The 15,249-nt window shown below is 41.0% G+C and overlaps 1 protein-coding gene across 1 annotated transcript in view; it reads left to right on the forward strand.

Moving 5' to 3' along the window:
• Positions 1-655: 655 nt before the first annotated feature.
• Positions 656-15,249, forward strand: part of SLC4A10 (solute carrier family 4 member 10) — a 162,013-nt gene continuing 147,419 nt past the window's right edge. The window contains exon 1 of the mRNA XM_086750372.1: positions 656-780. Coding sequence (XP_086606498.1) covers positions 733-780 — 48 coding nt within the window. The 5' untranslated portion in view covers positions 656-732. The remainder of the gene's footprint in view (positions 781-15,249) is intronic.

Below are 15,249 nucleotides of genomic sequence, written 5' to 3' on the forward strand. Positions count from 1 at the left end.
GGGGGTCAGACTTCAATTTGCTGTATCTAGAGGGATATGGTAATCAGATAGATAGGTGTTTGTAAATTTCAGGTAAAAGGGGATGGTGGGGTTATTTCAGTGGAGATGGGGCAGACCTCTGTTTTTGAAGGTGCAGTGTCTGAGGGTTGCAGCCTGGTAGGACCGAGCAGAGGATCGCGGTTCTCCAGTGCTCTTCTGGTGGTGATTAAATCAAAATGAGTCTTGGCCCAAGGCTGCACAGAACCAACAGTCTTGGAGGGGACTGTGGCTGAAACCCGGCGTAAAGTGGTCAACTCCCGAGCCATGCCGTGATGTTTGCAACAGTGTCACTCGGGGGTCTGTGGGGTCCGGTCCCTCCGTGTGCGCTCCTTCCTCTTCGGACACGGAGCCCACTCCCACGCCGGCCGCGGGGACGGGGCAGAGCCCGCCGGCGGACAGGGGCTGTGTGGAGGACCTGGTGGCGCCGGTTTGCGGGGAGGGAGCGGGGGACGAGGCCCGCCGCGCGCTGGCGGCAGCACCCGGCCGCATCCCGCAGGTGGATCCGGCTCTGCCTCCCCCCGCACTGGGGCCGGCGGGGCGCGGGGCCATGTGACTGCCGCGCGCTTCCTGCCTCCGCGCCACCGGATCCGCGGAGGGAGCGCGGCGGAGCGCGGAGCCCGGTGCAGCCCAGCGGCGTCCGGGAGCGCGGGCGCGAGAGAGAGGGCTCCGCCGCGGCCCCGCCGCTGCCGCCGCATGGAGACCCAGGACCGAGGGGCGCAGATGGAGCCGCTGCTGCCCACGGTACGGCTGCCACGGCGCGGCCCGGCGGCGGGGGGCTGCCAGGCGCCCCGCGGGGAGGGGGATGCGGGGTGGGAGGGCGCCTTCCTGCCTGCCTGTGCGGGGGCTCGGAGCCGGTTTCTCGGTGCGTGGGGAAGCAGGTTGGCTCGCTCCGGTGCCGGGTTGATGGGGCGGCAGGGCGCTCGGGGACGGAGCAGCGTGTGCTCGTGTATGGATGTACGTGTGTCCTGCTGGGGCAAGCACCCTGCCCTCCGGCTGCACCTGCTCCAGACATCCCCTTCCCCTCGGTACCCCTCCGCATCCCCCTGCCTCCGACATCTCCATCTCCGTCTCCGTTCTCAAGCCCCGCCTTGTTTCCCTGCTCGCCGGCGGTGGGGCAGTGCTGGGGGGCCAGCACCTGTGAGCTGCTCCGTGGGGATCCCGCTGCGGGGCCGGGGCTCTCTCTGCGGGTCCCTGCCCCTCCCTGCTTGCAGAGCGCAGGGGAATCAGCTGAGGTCTGGCACTGGCGCGGCAGGGTCTGTCTCCCTCCGGATCCCAGGCTCTGCTTTGCGCCGCGGTGTCGCAGTTTCTTGCGCGCAGACATGGAGCTGGTAATCTGGGGGTTACTGTCGCTCCGGGGGAGGGGGTACGCAGTGAACCCTTGCCTCTCAGCACAGTGTGGTTGCACAACTGCGGCTGGGCAGCATTTCCTTGACAAGTATGAAAGAGGTCAGTCGGTGGGGGACTTCTTACACTGTTAGATCAGTGGAGACCCTCTTTCCTTCCTGGCATCCTCCAAACACAGGGCTTGCAGGCACACACAAGGTGTAAACGTGAGTGTTGATCTTGATCTCGTACTGAGATTCTGTTTCTGAGTGGTGATTCCTGCCTTGCACTGGAAATCAGTCTGTCTGGGGCAGGGAGAAGTCTCTCGTGTGTATGCACAGGCGTCTGACTGTGTGTACCCATCCCTGTGAACACACTGCGTAGGGCTGCAGAGCCTTCACTGGCTTCTGAAATGGCTCTGTGTTAACATGATCAGCTGCACAGCGTTGGCAAAGCTTGAAAGAGACAAGTTTCAGCTGCCGCAGGTTGATGAGATGCACTTGTGGCAAGCCCCTTTTTCATAGGCTCTGTTCCCATCATCGGTTGACGTGGTCCATTTTGCAGTCAGGTGGCAGGTTGCTACACAGTGGGAGTTTATCTCTGGCATCCTCTTTCTCCTTGTGGCGGGGACAGTTTTTCCTGTTGCTCTCTGGATACCTTTTACAGATCGTAATTCCTATTGCTGCTGTTGCAGTTTCTGACATCGGAGTAGAAGGTCCTGTCTTGTTCACTGACAGACTGGCTGCCCAGTTCCTTTCCTTAGAGAAACAATTCAATGTAAATCCAATTTCCATGATCACCGATTCTATGGAAGACTTAGTCCTCAGTGTTTCACACCAGTGTGATAGTCTGCAGTCAGTAGCAGTCTTGCTTCTGCTCGTACCTTGCTAGCCTGTGTGCTGGTCTCACTTTGTCAGTGTGTGTTGTCTCTGGTTGTGTGATGGCTGCTGCGCAGGGAGTCAAAGGAGTCAGCTTTCAGAAGGTGTGACATAGAGGATTGCCTGGTGCTGCCTGGCTTTAAGTTTTGTTCCTCCAGGGCTGCGTATAGGAAAAATGGCTGTTGCTGTGATTGAGAGGACCAAAGAAGATAATATTTTGTGTACTAATGCCCTGATGTAGTACCTGTCTGCAGAGCTGCAGACCCCCGTTGGTGCTGTTGCTCGTTGAGTTTGTGACCTGGTTCCCACCTCTGTTTACTGCAGCTAACTAGTACAGCTGTTGTGTTTGCTTCAAGTAGGGAAGGGAGACTTCTGTACTCCATATAGTATTTATTGCAGCATGTCTTCTTCCTCAATCTTCTCTACTCTTGCCGTTTCTGAGAGGGCCTCTGCAGGTCAACAAGGCAATGTTTTCCTGCCACAACAGTGGTAAAGGCACAGCTCTTTCAGTCTTCAGAGAGATTTCTCTCTCCTGGTGGCATTTTCTTTGTGTGTCACCCAATGTAGTGTGTTTATATGCTCTGGCAGCCTCAGCCTGATGTCTAGAGCCCTGCATGTGGTAAGGCAGAAATGGCTTTTGCATGGTAGGAGTTCTGTACCTGGAGCCATGGCAGAGTTAAAGAAGCAGGAATTGGTCCTAACTTCAGCGCTCTTAGCCTGGGAGGTAACACTGTGGCATAGCTGTACCTTTCAAGTACTTCTGGTGTAGGAGTCGGTCCTCATCTTGACGGCAAAAAAACAGAACAGGAATGTAAAGCTGTAGAACTGATGGAGTTCTGTTCCCGAGCGTTGTCCCAGTTTGGTGGAGTCTGGATATGAAGAGAAAGGCTCCTAGCTGAAAGGTTTTGTTTCCTTCAAGGGCTTAGTCTAATGGCTTTGATATATGCAGCAGAGTTAATTTTTTTTTTTTTTTTTTGAAACTGTAACACATGGTACGTTTTAATTGTTATTTATAGTAAAAAGATAGCAAATGTAGTCCTTGATTAATTTTACCTGCTAATAGTGCTCAGAGTTTGTGAAGCTTCAATATAATTTCCCACCAAATCCCACAGTCTGCACAAAGTGGAATCTCTTTTTCTTGTAGTTAGTCATATGTTGTTATTGATTTATTATACCAGCTTTTAATTACAAACCCCAATCCCCAGCAGTTTGCGAATTGATAAAATACATTGTTACCTGTGGTTTTGAGGAGTTGAATAATTTCCGTATTAGTTTCTTTTCACAAACTCCTTTTGGAAACAGTTCATCCGCAGTGACTGCACCTTTGTTAGCGGTGAGGCTACTACTTTAAATTTTTTTTTTGCAGTGTAGGCAAATTTCTGTGAAAATTATTAGAAATCTATTGCAAATTGTCTGTAAATGCAATATTGTAGAAATAAATGAGAAAGGAAATTGTTCGCCTGGAAACAAGTTGTTCAAACTGCTTTTGAAAATGCAAATATAGCCTTATTTTTATTGTTCAATACATATACTAATATGGTAACAAAATGCAGACTTGTATGCTTTCTGTGTCATCTAATGTTTTATTTATCAGTCATCAAGTATATTTTTTTCAGAATGATTATTCAGAATGCTCTAAAATAGTTGTGAGTAATTGAAGGATTAGGAAGGAGTCATCATTTGTTTACAGAATAGGAGAAACAATCTGCAGATCTTCTCTGCAAAGATCTTTTATTGATTCCTAATCAAAGGACCAGATGTTGGTAGTTTGTCTGTATACATGTATACCTCATTGCCTGTAAATTATTTTGCAAATTGTCGCTTAAGGCAGTGTATTAGTAGCAAAAGTTATTTGTAGAGTGTTTGTTTCTGTCCATTCTGGATCTGTCTTGTATGCAAGTCAAAATTTGCTTTCAGAACAGAGTTGCTATCTGGCAGATGCTTCAGATACAAGGAGCATGTATAGATGGAGTGCAGATATTTTTGTTACCTTTATTTTTACTTGGCATGTTGTTTTCTGAAGGTAAAAGTAAACCCCGTGTGTGTAAAGCCAAATTGACTCTTCCTTTCTAAGTTCATATTCTTTTGCCTTCCTCATTCAATCTTAAAATTCAAAAGCTATTTAGTTTTATTTATTTGTTTGTTTATTTTTAAAATCTGGTAGATACAAGACCTTAAAGCATGACATTGCTGATATATGTCTGCAGATACATAGAATGCATGTGCATGCCGTGTGGTATGATACGGTCTGCATGCACTAGGTAGATATTGTCTGTATCGAGTACTCTTCTCGCTGCTGCAAATGGCACGCAGTTACTACTGCTTAGGCCTCCGTATGTGGGAGAACGGTATAGCGAGATCTTGGGTAGTAACTATTTTTAACGTAGCAGGTGAGTGTGGGAAGCTGCTCCCAGTTACAGGCCAGATTCTTTTGCTTTTGTTACTGCTGAGTGGGACCTCCGGCGAGCCTTGCAGATGAAATGTATTGCTCATTATGAGAAGGGATGGCAGAGCCTGACCCCGCAGTTTGTATGACGGTGCTAATTCCCAGTTCACCAAAATGTAGCATTATAGCAACAGTTAATGCAAGTTTATAGAGACTACAGGAATGTGGTGATTCTTTCGGAAAAATAGAGAGGCAATATTACGTTTTCAAGACAAGAGTACTGAGATAACGGCACCATTGAAAATAAAACCCCCAAACCTAATTATAAGTATAAATTTAGGACTGAATTGCTGCTTTGGGGATTTTATTTTTTTCCTGCTTTATTCCAGGTTCTGAGTGAAAAGAAAAAATAAATTGTTTTTCCCCAGGAAAATACTAGAACGAAATGAAATAACAATCAGGGATACATATTTATTTTGAAAAAACCAACCCTCTCCCCATTGTATTTGCCAATGTCATGATTAAAAAGATTTATCTGGATCATATGGTATGCTGTGGAGTTGCTGTTTAAGAATAATTGGCAGCCTGATACATAATTGTGCGAAAATATGGGGGGGGGGGGGGGGGGGGGGAAGGAATACCATGTGGAAATCATCCCACTTTAATGCATCTATGTCTGGTTTGAGTTCTTCCCACTATTTCTACTTGTTAAAGATAGGGTTTCATTTTCCTCTGTTAATAATTGCATCTTCACTTTCTACTTTTTCCTGTGGGGAAAAAATAATAGAATAAATTCTAAAACAAAATACTTCTACTGGTATCTTTTAATGCTTCTGAAATAAACAATATTTACAACCTCAGTGAACGAGAGGATTTAAGCAGGTGAGGGAAGACTGAATGCACTGTAAATTGTCTTGAACAATTAGTTGTGTATCTGATATGAGAAGAGAAAGCCATACGCATAGCATGTTCCTTTCATTTCTGTAATACACTGTAAGGTATACGTTTAGGTCTACTTTGTAGAAAACCCAGACTTTTGAAGGATCGTGCAATTGTGACTCCCTCTGCAATAATAATAACATTTTTATGTTGTCCACGTTAAAGGAGGACCGAATGTGTTCAACACAATTTTCAGCATTGGTGAAGTTTAAAAGTTATTCTCATGAAATGAAAAATAAGCTTTGCATTCTTAAAGGTGATTAAAATCCACCCCACTTCTACAAGTTTGTTGGTTAGGATAACCAAGGTGAAAGTTGGAATAGACCGTAAAGGCGCTTGCTAAAAATAGAAGGAAGAAAGTGTCTGGAGTGGGGAAGAAGTTGCAGGGTGAAATGAGAGTAAAACTGAGAGTATGGAGAGATTTGTGCAGCCTTGGAGAGTTGAGGATGTTCTGGCTGACTGTGGTATGCAAGGAAAGAGGGAGCTGGTTAAGTTGCACGGGAAGAATGGATTTGGTTATGGCACGGGGAGAGAAATGAAGGAACGGAAGCAGGAAAGGCAGCTCATGCCCTTGTACAGCTGGGGCAAAACAGGATCTTGGATCCTTATTCTTCCGTTCTCCTTTTCCTCTTCAGTCTTTGCTGGTTTCCCTGGCCGCCTCCTGGAGTTTTTCACTTTGTTTAATTAGCTATTTATGAGACATGGAAAAGTTGATTATACGTAGGTTTTGAAATCAGTGGAGATGTGAAAGATAATGTCAAGATTTGAAAGTTCTTGATTTTAATCAAACAGAGCAGGAACTTGCTGCAAAGAAACAGACACATTAGTGTGTTTAGGAGAAATGAGGTCTTGAAGGTGTGTGAGGCAGTATTTGGCATTTGTAAGATATTAGCTGATGAGTACAGTACTACATGCTGTGTTTCAAGAAAAGAATAGCAATTGTCGATTATTTCAGGAAGAACAACAAAAATCAACATGGGCCTAAGAAATACCAGAGAAGATTTCAAGAAACTGAGATTCCTTAGCTTGACCATGGAGGCATGCATGTTTAGTATGTAAAAGACTGCTACTGCAAAAAAAGACCAATTTCTTTCTTATATCCCTACTGAACAGGAAAAGAAGAAAAGATTGTGGGACAATATTAAAAGCATATTAAAAAGCCCTTTCTAATGGTAAAGATACTGAAGCAGTGGAAGAAGTTGTCTAGTCTATTTGTGGAATCTCCATTATCCATCTGTAAGAACAAGTAAGATGAATATCTGACAGGAGAGATGCATATACAGTTATTGCTGCCTTAGGGCTGAGTGATGGACTAGAAGACCTCATGAGGTCTGTTCCAATCCTATCATTCTGTGACAAGGACTCACTCGTGTCTTTCTAGAAAGACTGTTTTATTGATGAATGATGTATTATTTGCAAACTGAAGAGAAAGGAGCAATGTATCTGGATTATAAATATTAATACCTTCAGTTAAGTCCACCTGAACCTTGTATTTACTGTAAATATTTACATTTAATATAAACACATTAAAAGACTATGTTGAAAGGATAGATGCCCACTATTCATCCAATTTTATGATTGCAAGCAGGTTTTAAAACTATACAAAAAACCAAAATGTAACATTATTTATGAATTTGTGTCTGCAAAACGCTAGTCTTAAATGTAGATTTTTAAGCCTTCATGGAGTCTTGCTAACTTCTAAAGCATGTAGGAATCAATCTGCATCAGTGGGGATGCAAGAAGTTCCAGGACAAGTTTCACTGGGAGCAATCACTTTGTAGCTGTTACACTCGAAAATGCTGGAAGGTATTGCACGTTTGTGTTGCTTTTTGAGAGAGATGAAATTGTTTTGCACCTTTTCCTGGAAACTTGTATTAAAAGTAGTCAAAATGCTATAAATTAAGAAAAACTGATCTGAAGTCACTGTTCTGAGAGGGACCTTGTCAGGCTGGAGAGGTGGGCCCGTGCCAACCTCATGAAGTTCAGCCAGGCCAAGTGCAAGGTCCTGCATGTGAGTCGTGGCAATCCCAAGCACAAATATAGGCTGGGTGGAAAATGGATCAAGACCAGCCCTGAGGAGAGGGACTTGGGAGTGCTGGTGGACGAGAAGCTCAGCATGAGCCAGCAATGCACCCTTGCAGCCCAGGCGGCCAACCGCATCCTGGGCTGCATCAAGAGGAGTGTGGCCAGCAGGTCGACTACTCTGCCCTGGTGAAACCCCACCTGGAGTACTGCGTCCAGTTCTGGAGCCCCCAACATATGAAGGCTGTGGACCAGTTGGAGAGGGTCCAGAGGAGGGCCACGAAGATGATGAGAGGGCTGGAGCACCTCTCCTGCGAGGACAGGCTGAGAGAGTTGGGGCTGTTCAGCCTGGAGAAGAAGAGGCTCTGGGGAGACCTTATAGCGGTCTTCCAGTACCTCAAGGGGGCCTACAGGAAAGATGGGGAGAAACTTCAGTAGAGCCTGTTGTGACAGGACAAGGGGTGATGGTTTTAAAACAGAGGGGGGTAGATTTAGATTAGATATTAGGAAAAAAAATTTTACACTGAGGGTTGTAGAACACTGGAACAGGTTGCCCAGAGAGGTGGTGGAGGCCCCATCCCTGGAAACATTAAAGGCTGGGTTGGATGAGCCTCTGATCTAGTTGTGGATGTCCCTGCTCCTTGCAGGGGGGTTGGACTAGATGACCTTTGAAGGTTCCTTCCAACCCTAACCATTCTATGATTCTATATTGGTCAGTAACAATTGTGCTAGATTTTATCTGGAGGCATTCCTAGTCACCAGAACTATGTAAGAATGGAAAAAACCACCCAAACCCTGATATTAGATTCTGTCAAAAATAGAAAATAGATACTCAAACTGTAATTTGTCTCACAAACTATATAATTAAATTCAATAGCGTAATACCCTGTCATTTCTGGAGGGGAAGATCATATGTACATGTAAACTTCCTTTTCAACGTATGAATGCATACAAGGGTTTTATTTTAGAAGTAAGCAGCCACCAGCAAGAATGTAATTTCATGTCAAATGTTTCCCAGTGAAACACTGGAAACTCAGTGGTGGTTGTGTGGTGTTAAAGATGTCTATAGTGTTGTAAACATCAATAGGAAATAAAGATACAATCAGGGAGCTTGTGTATCAAATAACAAGAGCTTTGTTTTTTATTGGTACTGACTAGTAGTTTTCATTTAAAATTTTTTTTTTCTTTGTGGAATCAAATAATAGAATCCACAGGGGAATAAAAATAACTTCAGGATTGTTCTTTCTTCTCAAGCATTTTAGTTTTGGGCTTCAGGAAAATACTGCTGGAAAATTTGAATAATTGCATTTATGATTGTATAATACAAATTTGAAATAAAAAAGGGCTGCATTATATTGATGTGGTTAGTATTTGTAGGAGTCAGTAAAATTTTCAATTTTGTGTTTTATTAGTGGACTGAAACATCCAGCTTCTGAATGCTAAGATGGAACTGTTTCCTTCTGTAAAGCTGTATTTCTGTTGTAAAATGGAGCACAAAATAAGATGTAATTCCAGGATAAAAATTCCTTATATATATAAGATTTTCCTGTAGTCTCTCCTAAATCTAGTTGGACCAAAGATGCAATCAATAAATTTACACTGGAGTGTATTTCAAGAAAGAAGATGTTACTTCCAGCATCCATCCATCTGTGTATCTATATCTTCGACAGTTTCCCAGTAGCCAAACAGGATCTCAGTCATATTGTTAAAATTCAACTAAGAAAAATATCGGTGTGTTTCCTCACAAATTAAAATGTTGACTTTTTTTTTTTTGGAAATGTATACTGAAAACATACAGAAAACTATGAAAGCTTTCTATTTGGAATTAAGCAGCATAATGATGTATAAAATCAGCTTGAGAAAGTTGCCAAAATTCCCATGGGACAATGAACAAAGTCTAACTGCAGCTCTAGAAATGTGCATCTTTTTTCAAGGCCCAACTCAGTAGAGTTGAAGATGTCATTCTCATTCTTGTTTAATTATTTCATCTGCTTGTCTCATAAGACAAAGCCTATTAATTACAACAGCTGTACAACAAAAGTGAATCTTGACCTTTTAGCTAAATCCATAAATTATATGCTCTGCTAAGCATAGGAAGTTGATATTTTTCATTTGAACTGCAGCTAAGCGATAATAGTGATGAGAATTTGAACGGTGAGTATTAGCCACTCATTTGCTCTGGAGATGTGTTCTTTACCTTGGGATTCAGTGTTGAGCTTATAGATACACTAGTCCCAAGGATTGCTGAATGGCCGTGCAGAAGTGGTTGAACCATTGTTGTTTCTATTAACAAAAAATTTCTCGCCTGTTCTGCCCAACTGGGAAACAGATAAAGTTTGGTACCATCTCCTAAGAAGGCAGGACAGTTTTAATGAGATTGCACTGCCAGCATCTCAAGTATATTGATGCAAAATTGGAAAGATTGGAAATTTATGATCTGAAAATTCTTAAGGAAGAGGATGTAGTCTCCTGGTATGCTTTAGAGTCTGAAGAAAGTAACAAAATTGATAATTTCACATTGCCTGCGGGAGAGCAGGCGTTCTACCTTTGGTTTCATGATAATGTGGATAACCTGTATCTTTTTTTTTCAGAAAAATCAGCATGCTTTAAGAATTTATTTTAATCATTTTTGTGACCCATTTAGGCAAGTACTGAAATAGAACCAGAGTGTCCCAGAACAGTACATTATTGTGCCAACAGAAGGGATCTTGTATGTATTGGTGTATTAAATGAATTTATAGAATAAAAGTAATATTCCCTTCCACCCTCTCACTCCCAAATTTATACAGCAGTTGCTGCCAGCTGTCTTAATGCTGTCCTCAGAAACAACCTACAGTTTCCAATTCTTTTGAGGCTGCTGCTACCTTGTTTGAGACTTGTATAAGTTCCAAAAGTGTAATCACCCATACAAATGTTTATGCAGTCTCTGCAAGTCTGCTGTGTTCTGAGACTTTAACATAACTACTTTTTTTTTCCTAGCAAATTTCTTAACTTAGGTTGTAGCCCATATTATTCGTCTCCTCCAATTATTGTCATCCTTTCCCTTTATTTGAAGAGAAGATAGAAATGCTCAAACGTAGGACTTCATTGACTGTATAATTATCTTTTAGAAATCTTCCACTTTATTGTTTTTCCTTTTAATGATTGTGTTGTAGTGAAATACTTAACTATGTCCACTTGTTTTTATTGCAACATTATTATAGCTTTTGAAATTAAATGTGGCAATGAGCTGTAAAAGCAGTCATAAAGCTGTGTTTCGTACTCATCTGAGAATCTTCTCATGTGAAAATTCTAATAATAAGTGAATTTTATATCTTTTTTTTTTTTGAGAGAAGTATCTGGGTGATTCTGGAATAGGTGAACATGTTCTCAAAAATAGTATTAAGTAGTACAGAACCCTTCATGCTTATCCTCACCTTTCATAGAAGGGAGTTTCTTTTGTAGCCATCCAGCTCCCTTTCTTCATTAAAATCAAATGGGCCTCTTGCTTTTGGAATAACCCCCCTCAGTCCTCATCTCGTAAGGGAATGGACTGAGAAAAACCCTGACGTACTGAAACCTTGCATAACTCACAGAAGTGCTCCTAAATGACATTGGAAGAAAAGATGGAAGACACTTAAAATAACTTCTAAAGGAAAAGCCACATTCAGTTTTAGAGAGGGTGAAATGTTTTTCTGTCATCTATTGTTTGCGTAGTTTGATTGTGTTTGTTTCACTTCATCTTGCCTAAAAGTTTAGGACTCTGTCTGCTCTATCTGAATTGGTTTATTTGTTTGGCCAGCAAATACATGAATTTTTTTTTCTGTTCACCCAGCATAACTAAGAGTAGGCGAGAAGTTTCTAAATGCAAGCCAGTATTGCCCAGAGCTACAGAAAACTGGAGTTACTTCTGGAGTGGAAAAGACCCATTGAAGAGAAATTTAAGAAGTAAATGTGCAAAGATCTAGTAACTCTCCACTGAACATTTGTGAACTATGATTTTTTTTTTTCCACTTCTCTGTCCAGTGCTTCTACACTGGTCAAATTTTGGCAGAAATAACAGAAGCAGTAAAAACTTCTTTGCCTTGCATAGTACTGAATCACTGAAGACTGCATGTGCGTTAATAAGATGTGCAGCTGACAAGCAGATTTTTGGAGGAAGAGAATTGGTTTTGAGAACTGGGTATCTCCACTGTACCTGTGAGGAGGGATTTGCCTTGGGCTAGCTTCTGCTGCAGGAACCGTGTTCTCATTAGCAGTTACAATGAGATGTACGTGGTAACAGGATTAGAGCTCGAAGCACTAATACCTTACAACCAAAAACACCCGAATCTACCTTATGCTGCCTCCTTCCCTCAAATTTCTCCTTAAATATGAAACTTGCTGGTGGATATATGTCTATGAAAAAAAGTTAAGCTAGAGAAAACAGATACAGCTTCTTCAAAGAAACTTCCAAAGAAAAGTATTGAAATACTGTAGTGAAGACATCTGGTGACAGTTATTACCGAAACATGTAAATGTGTAAAACTTGAGTAATTTTTTTTTTGTTGTTGTTTGTTTTGACTTTTGTTTATTCTTGTGTGAATGACTCAGATCTATACAATCCAGTCTGGTGCACGTTCATACCGCTTATGTGTCTTGGGTAGTTCAACACAAAGAATGTAGGTTTTGATGAAGCATCCGATGTAGGATATGAGAAAGTCTGGTGGGAAAGTAGTGTTCTTGTTCTGAAACCAATTTTTTTTAAATCTTAAAGTCTATAAATTATGATTCCAGAAGTTATCTGGTATTTAGAGCAACTTGCCACATAAAAATTCTGAGTAGTGTTTCAATGACGATGTTAGAAAAAGGTAATATCTCTACAAAACCAGTTCTTGGTGATGCTTAAACTATTAGAATTGCTAACCGCGACACTCATCAGAAGTTATTCATTATTTCATGCTTATTTGTTTGTGTCTATCTGTTCTCCCTTAACTTAGGTACAAAGGATGGCTGTACAGAAAAAATGCTATGAGGTAGGTAGCACCAGAGCCTTCTCTTCTAGTTCTGTAGTTGCATGTGCTGACCTTACACAAATGGAAGGTAGGTTTACCCTTGATAAAATAGGGGTAATCTGCTTTGTGCTCGCCATCATGTAAGAATAAACACGATCGTTTGTTACAGCATGGATAAGATGCTGTAAATGAGCCACCAGGTTTAGGTGGTTGTATTTTTTATTTAGGCAAAAAAAATTGTGTGAACCTTTTGTGATGAGGACTATATTTTTGTTCTGGGGGTATGCAGGGTCTGTCATGAAGGGGCCCTGGTCCATGACGGGCCAGTTCAGGAGCTAGGACAGTACACGTGAATAATAAACCTGTTTATTGGCCTGATTGCAAACAAATAGATTTCTGGCACTGCAAAAATGATAGAATCTACTTCTTTTCTTTAGTTTGTTATTCTCCTGATTGCTCACGGAAATTACTGAGCTATTGCAGCATAACCATTATGACTGTAATCACGTAAAGAGCTTGCTGTAAGAGTGCAAATAATGATAGTTATAAATTGTGAATTGATGGAATTAAAAATACCTCTTCGTTTGTGCTTTTATTTCTAAATTTGTGGGTTTTAGACTAATAAAACTTTTAATTTTCTTGACACAACAAATGGCAAATTTTATATATTAGGGGAAGTGCTGTTTTATGGACAGGAAATTAAAAAATCCTAGAGGATTATGATTAATCTTGTTCAGATACTGTAACCCAGAGACTGTTATTCTGCTATCTGCTATACTTTAATCTTTGAGTCTCAAATTTTTTATTTCACAGTAATTGCAGAAGTAACTGTTGATGTTGTGCTTCCATTATGACTATTCATCAAAAAGTAAAAAATGTCATTAAAATAAATCTGGCAAGATTGTCTTGAGCAAATCAATTATATCATTTATAATTGATAAATGGTCTATGCAAACTTGAATACAGTACTGTTAATGCTTTACAGTTTCAGTACAGGTTTTAATAACTCAGTTTATTACTAAGAGTGGATTATGTGTTTTATGTGGGATTTATAATTATTATGAGTGATTTAGTTTGTGGTGGTTTTTTTTTTGTTTTTTTTTTTTTTTTTTTACTCTATAATGTAACTGATTATTTTCCTGCTAACATTTAGTATTTCCACCCTGCTCCAGCATGGTGTGTTTTTTGTGTCCATATATATGCAAATATGAAAATTCATTCTAATGGGAATCTTTTTAAAAATTTCTGCCTAGTGGCAAGTATTCAATTCAATTGAATGTTCTCAGCTTCCAAGAAATACAAGACTAAATATGTTTTTCTTTGACTTTGTAATTAATACTGTGTTTTAGTACACAGTAGTGTAGTGTAGTACTCCATTTGAATTATCTAAACTCAGACTTTATTTTGAGATGGTAGGTGCTCAGCATTTCCTAATGACCAAACTTCTCCAAGGCACTAAAGTAACATTCAGATTTATTACAGTATTCTAAGCCTCAAAACAGCTTCAAGCAAGTACCTTTAAAAATGTTTATAGTGTTTTTAAAAAAGGGAAAAAAAGTCTTTTTCATTTTCTTATTTGGAATGGGAAAGCAACTCAATTCACAGTCGGCAGCAGGATTCTTTTACAATCTCAATTTTCGACTGTTTCATTTTAGGTGTCTTGATTGGTAGGGATAGGAATACAACTGACAGGAAAGTTTCTGTCATTTGGAAGTGCTAAATATGAGTGATGCAAGATACATGTGAATTGTGAATATAATGGAAAGAGCAATAAATTAAAAAGAAAATTCAGTGTCAAATCATTATTGTAAATTTTTATGGTTTTGCTATAATTTTGCTGTCTTGTAGCTTCAACACCAAGAAAACACCTACATTCTAGATTTTTATTTAAAATATAAAAATAAAATAGGCAAGATTTTAGCTCTGGTGGTAGAGATGGAAAATTTGAAAATGTCAGTCGATAATCCAGAAGGCAAAAATCATCCTATGTATGCTTCTTTTAAAATCTAATCTTTTGAGCCAGTCAGTTTCTTGATTTTTACATGCTACTGATGGCTTTCAGTATCCTTTTTCTGTAACAATTTTCATCTCTCCCTAGGATGATTTTCTCTCTGCTGTCTAGGATGCTTCTTGTCCAGGTTGTGCTCCTTTTCGATCTGTGCTCTACTCGGGCATTTCCTCCTCCACCTGTTGCTTGTGCTTCACACAAGTGTGTGCCTGTGTTTAAGGGGAGGTGAGAGTTAAGTGACTGCTGATATGGACACAATATAAAAATACCTTCCAGTGCACCGTGTGCATATTTTTTTTCCTTCTTCAAGAAAAAATGAGCAGTACTAAATGTTGTCTGACCTGTCTGCAGCTTTCATGTGGTAGTGACAGTCACCATCTGGAATAGTCTCAGGTAATGTCACTGATGATTGCCCTGAGTGCTGACAACTTGAGCCTGGGCTTTCCCTGAGCTATCAATTTCAGGACTCTAAAGTCTGGATCATATTTTGAGGTCGTGTCATTCAGCATTTCTTGACTAGTGGGGAAATAGTTTCTGTTCAAATCAAAGCTATGTAGATTAGTACTTGTTCTGGAAATGAGGCAATGCAGGAGACAGAGGATATGATAGCGTGAGTAATAAAAAGTGAATACAGAATAAATCCTAACTCTCCCATTAGAGCAGAAATAATGAATTTCAGTA

This window comes from Chlamydotis macqueenii, chromosome 6, assembly GCF_036417535.1.
Source record: "Chlamydotis macqueenii isolate bChlMac1 chromosome 6, bChlMac1.mat, whole genome shotgun sequence".
NCBI classification, from domain to species: domain Eukaryota; kingdom Metazoa; phylum Chordata; class Aves; order Otidiformes; family Otididae; genus Chlamydotis; species Chlamydotis macqueenii.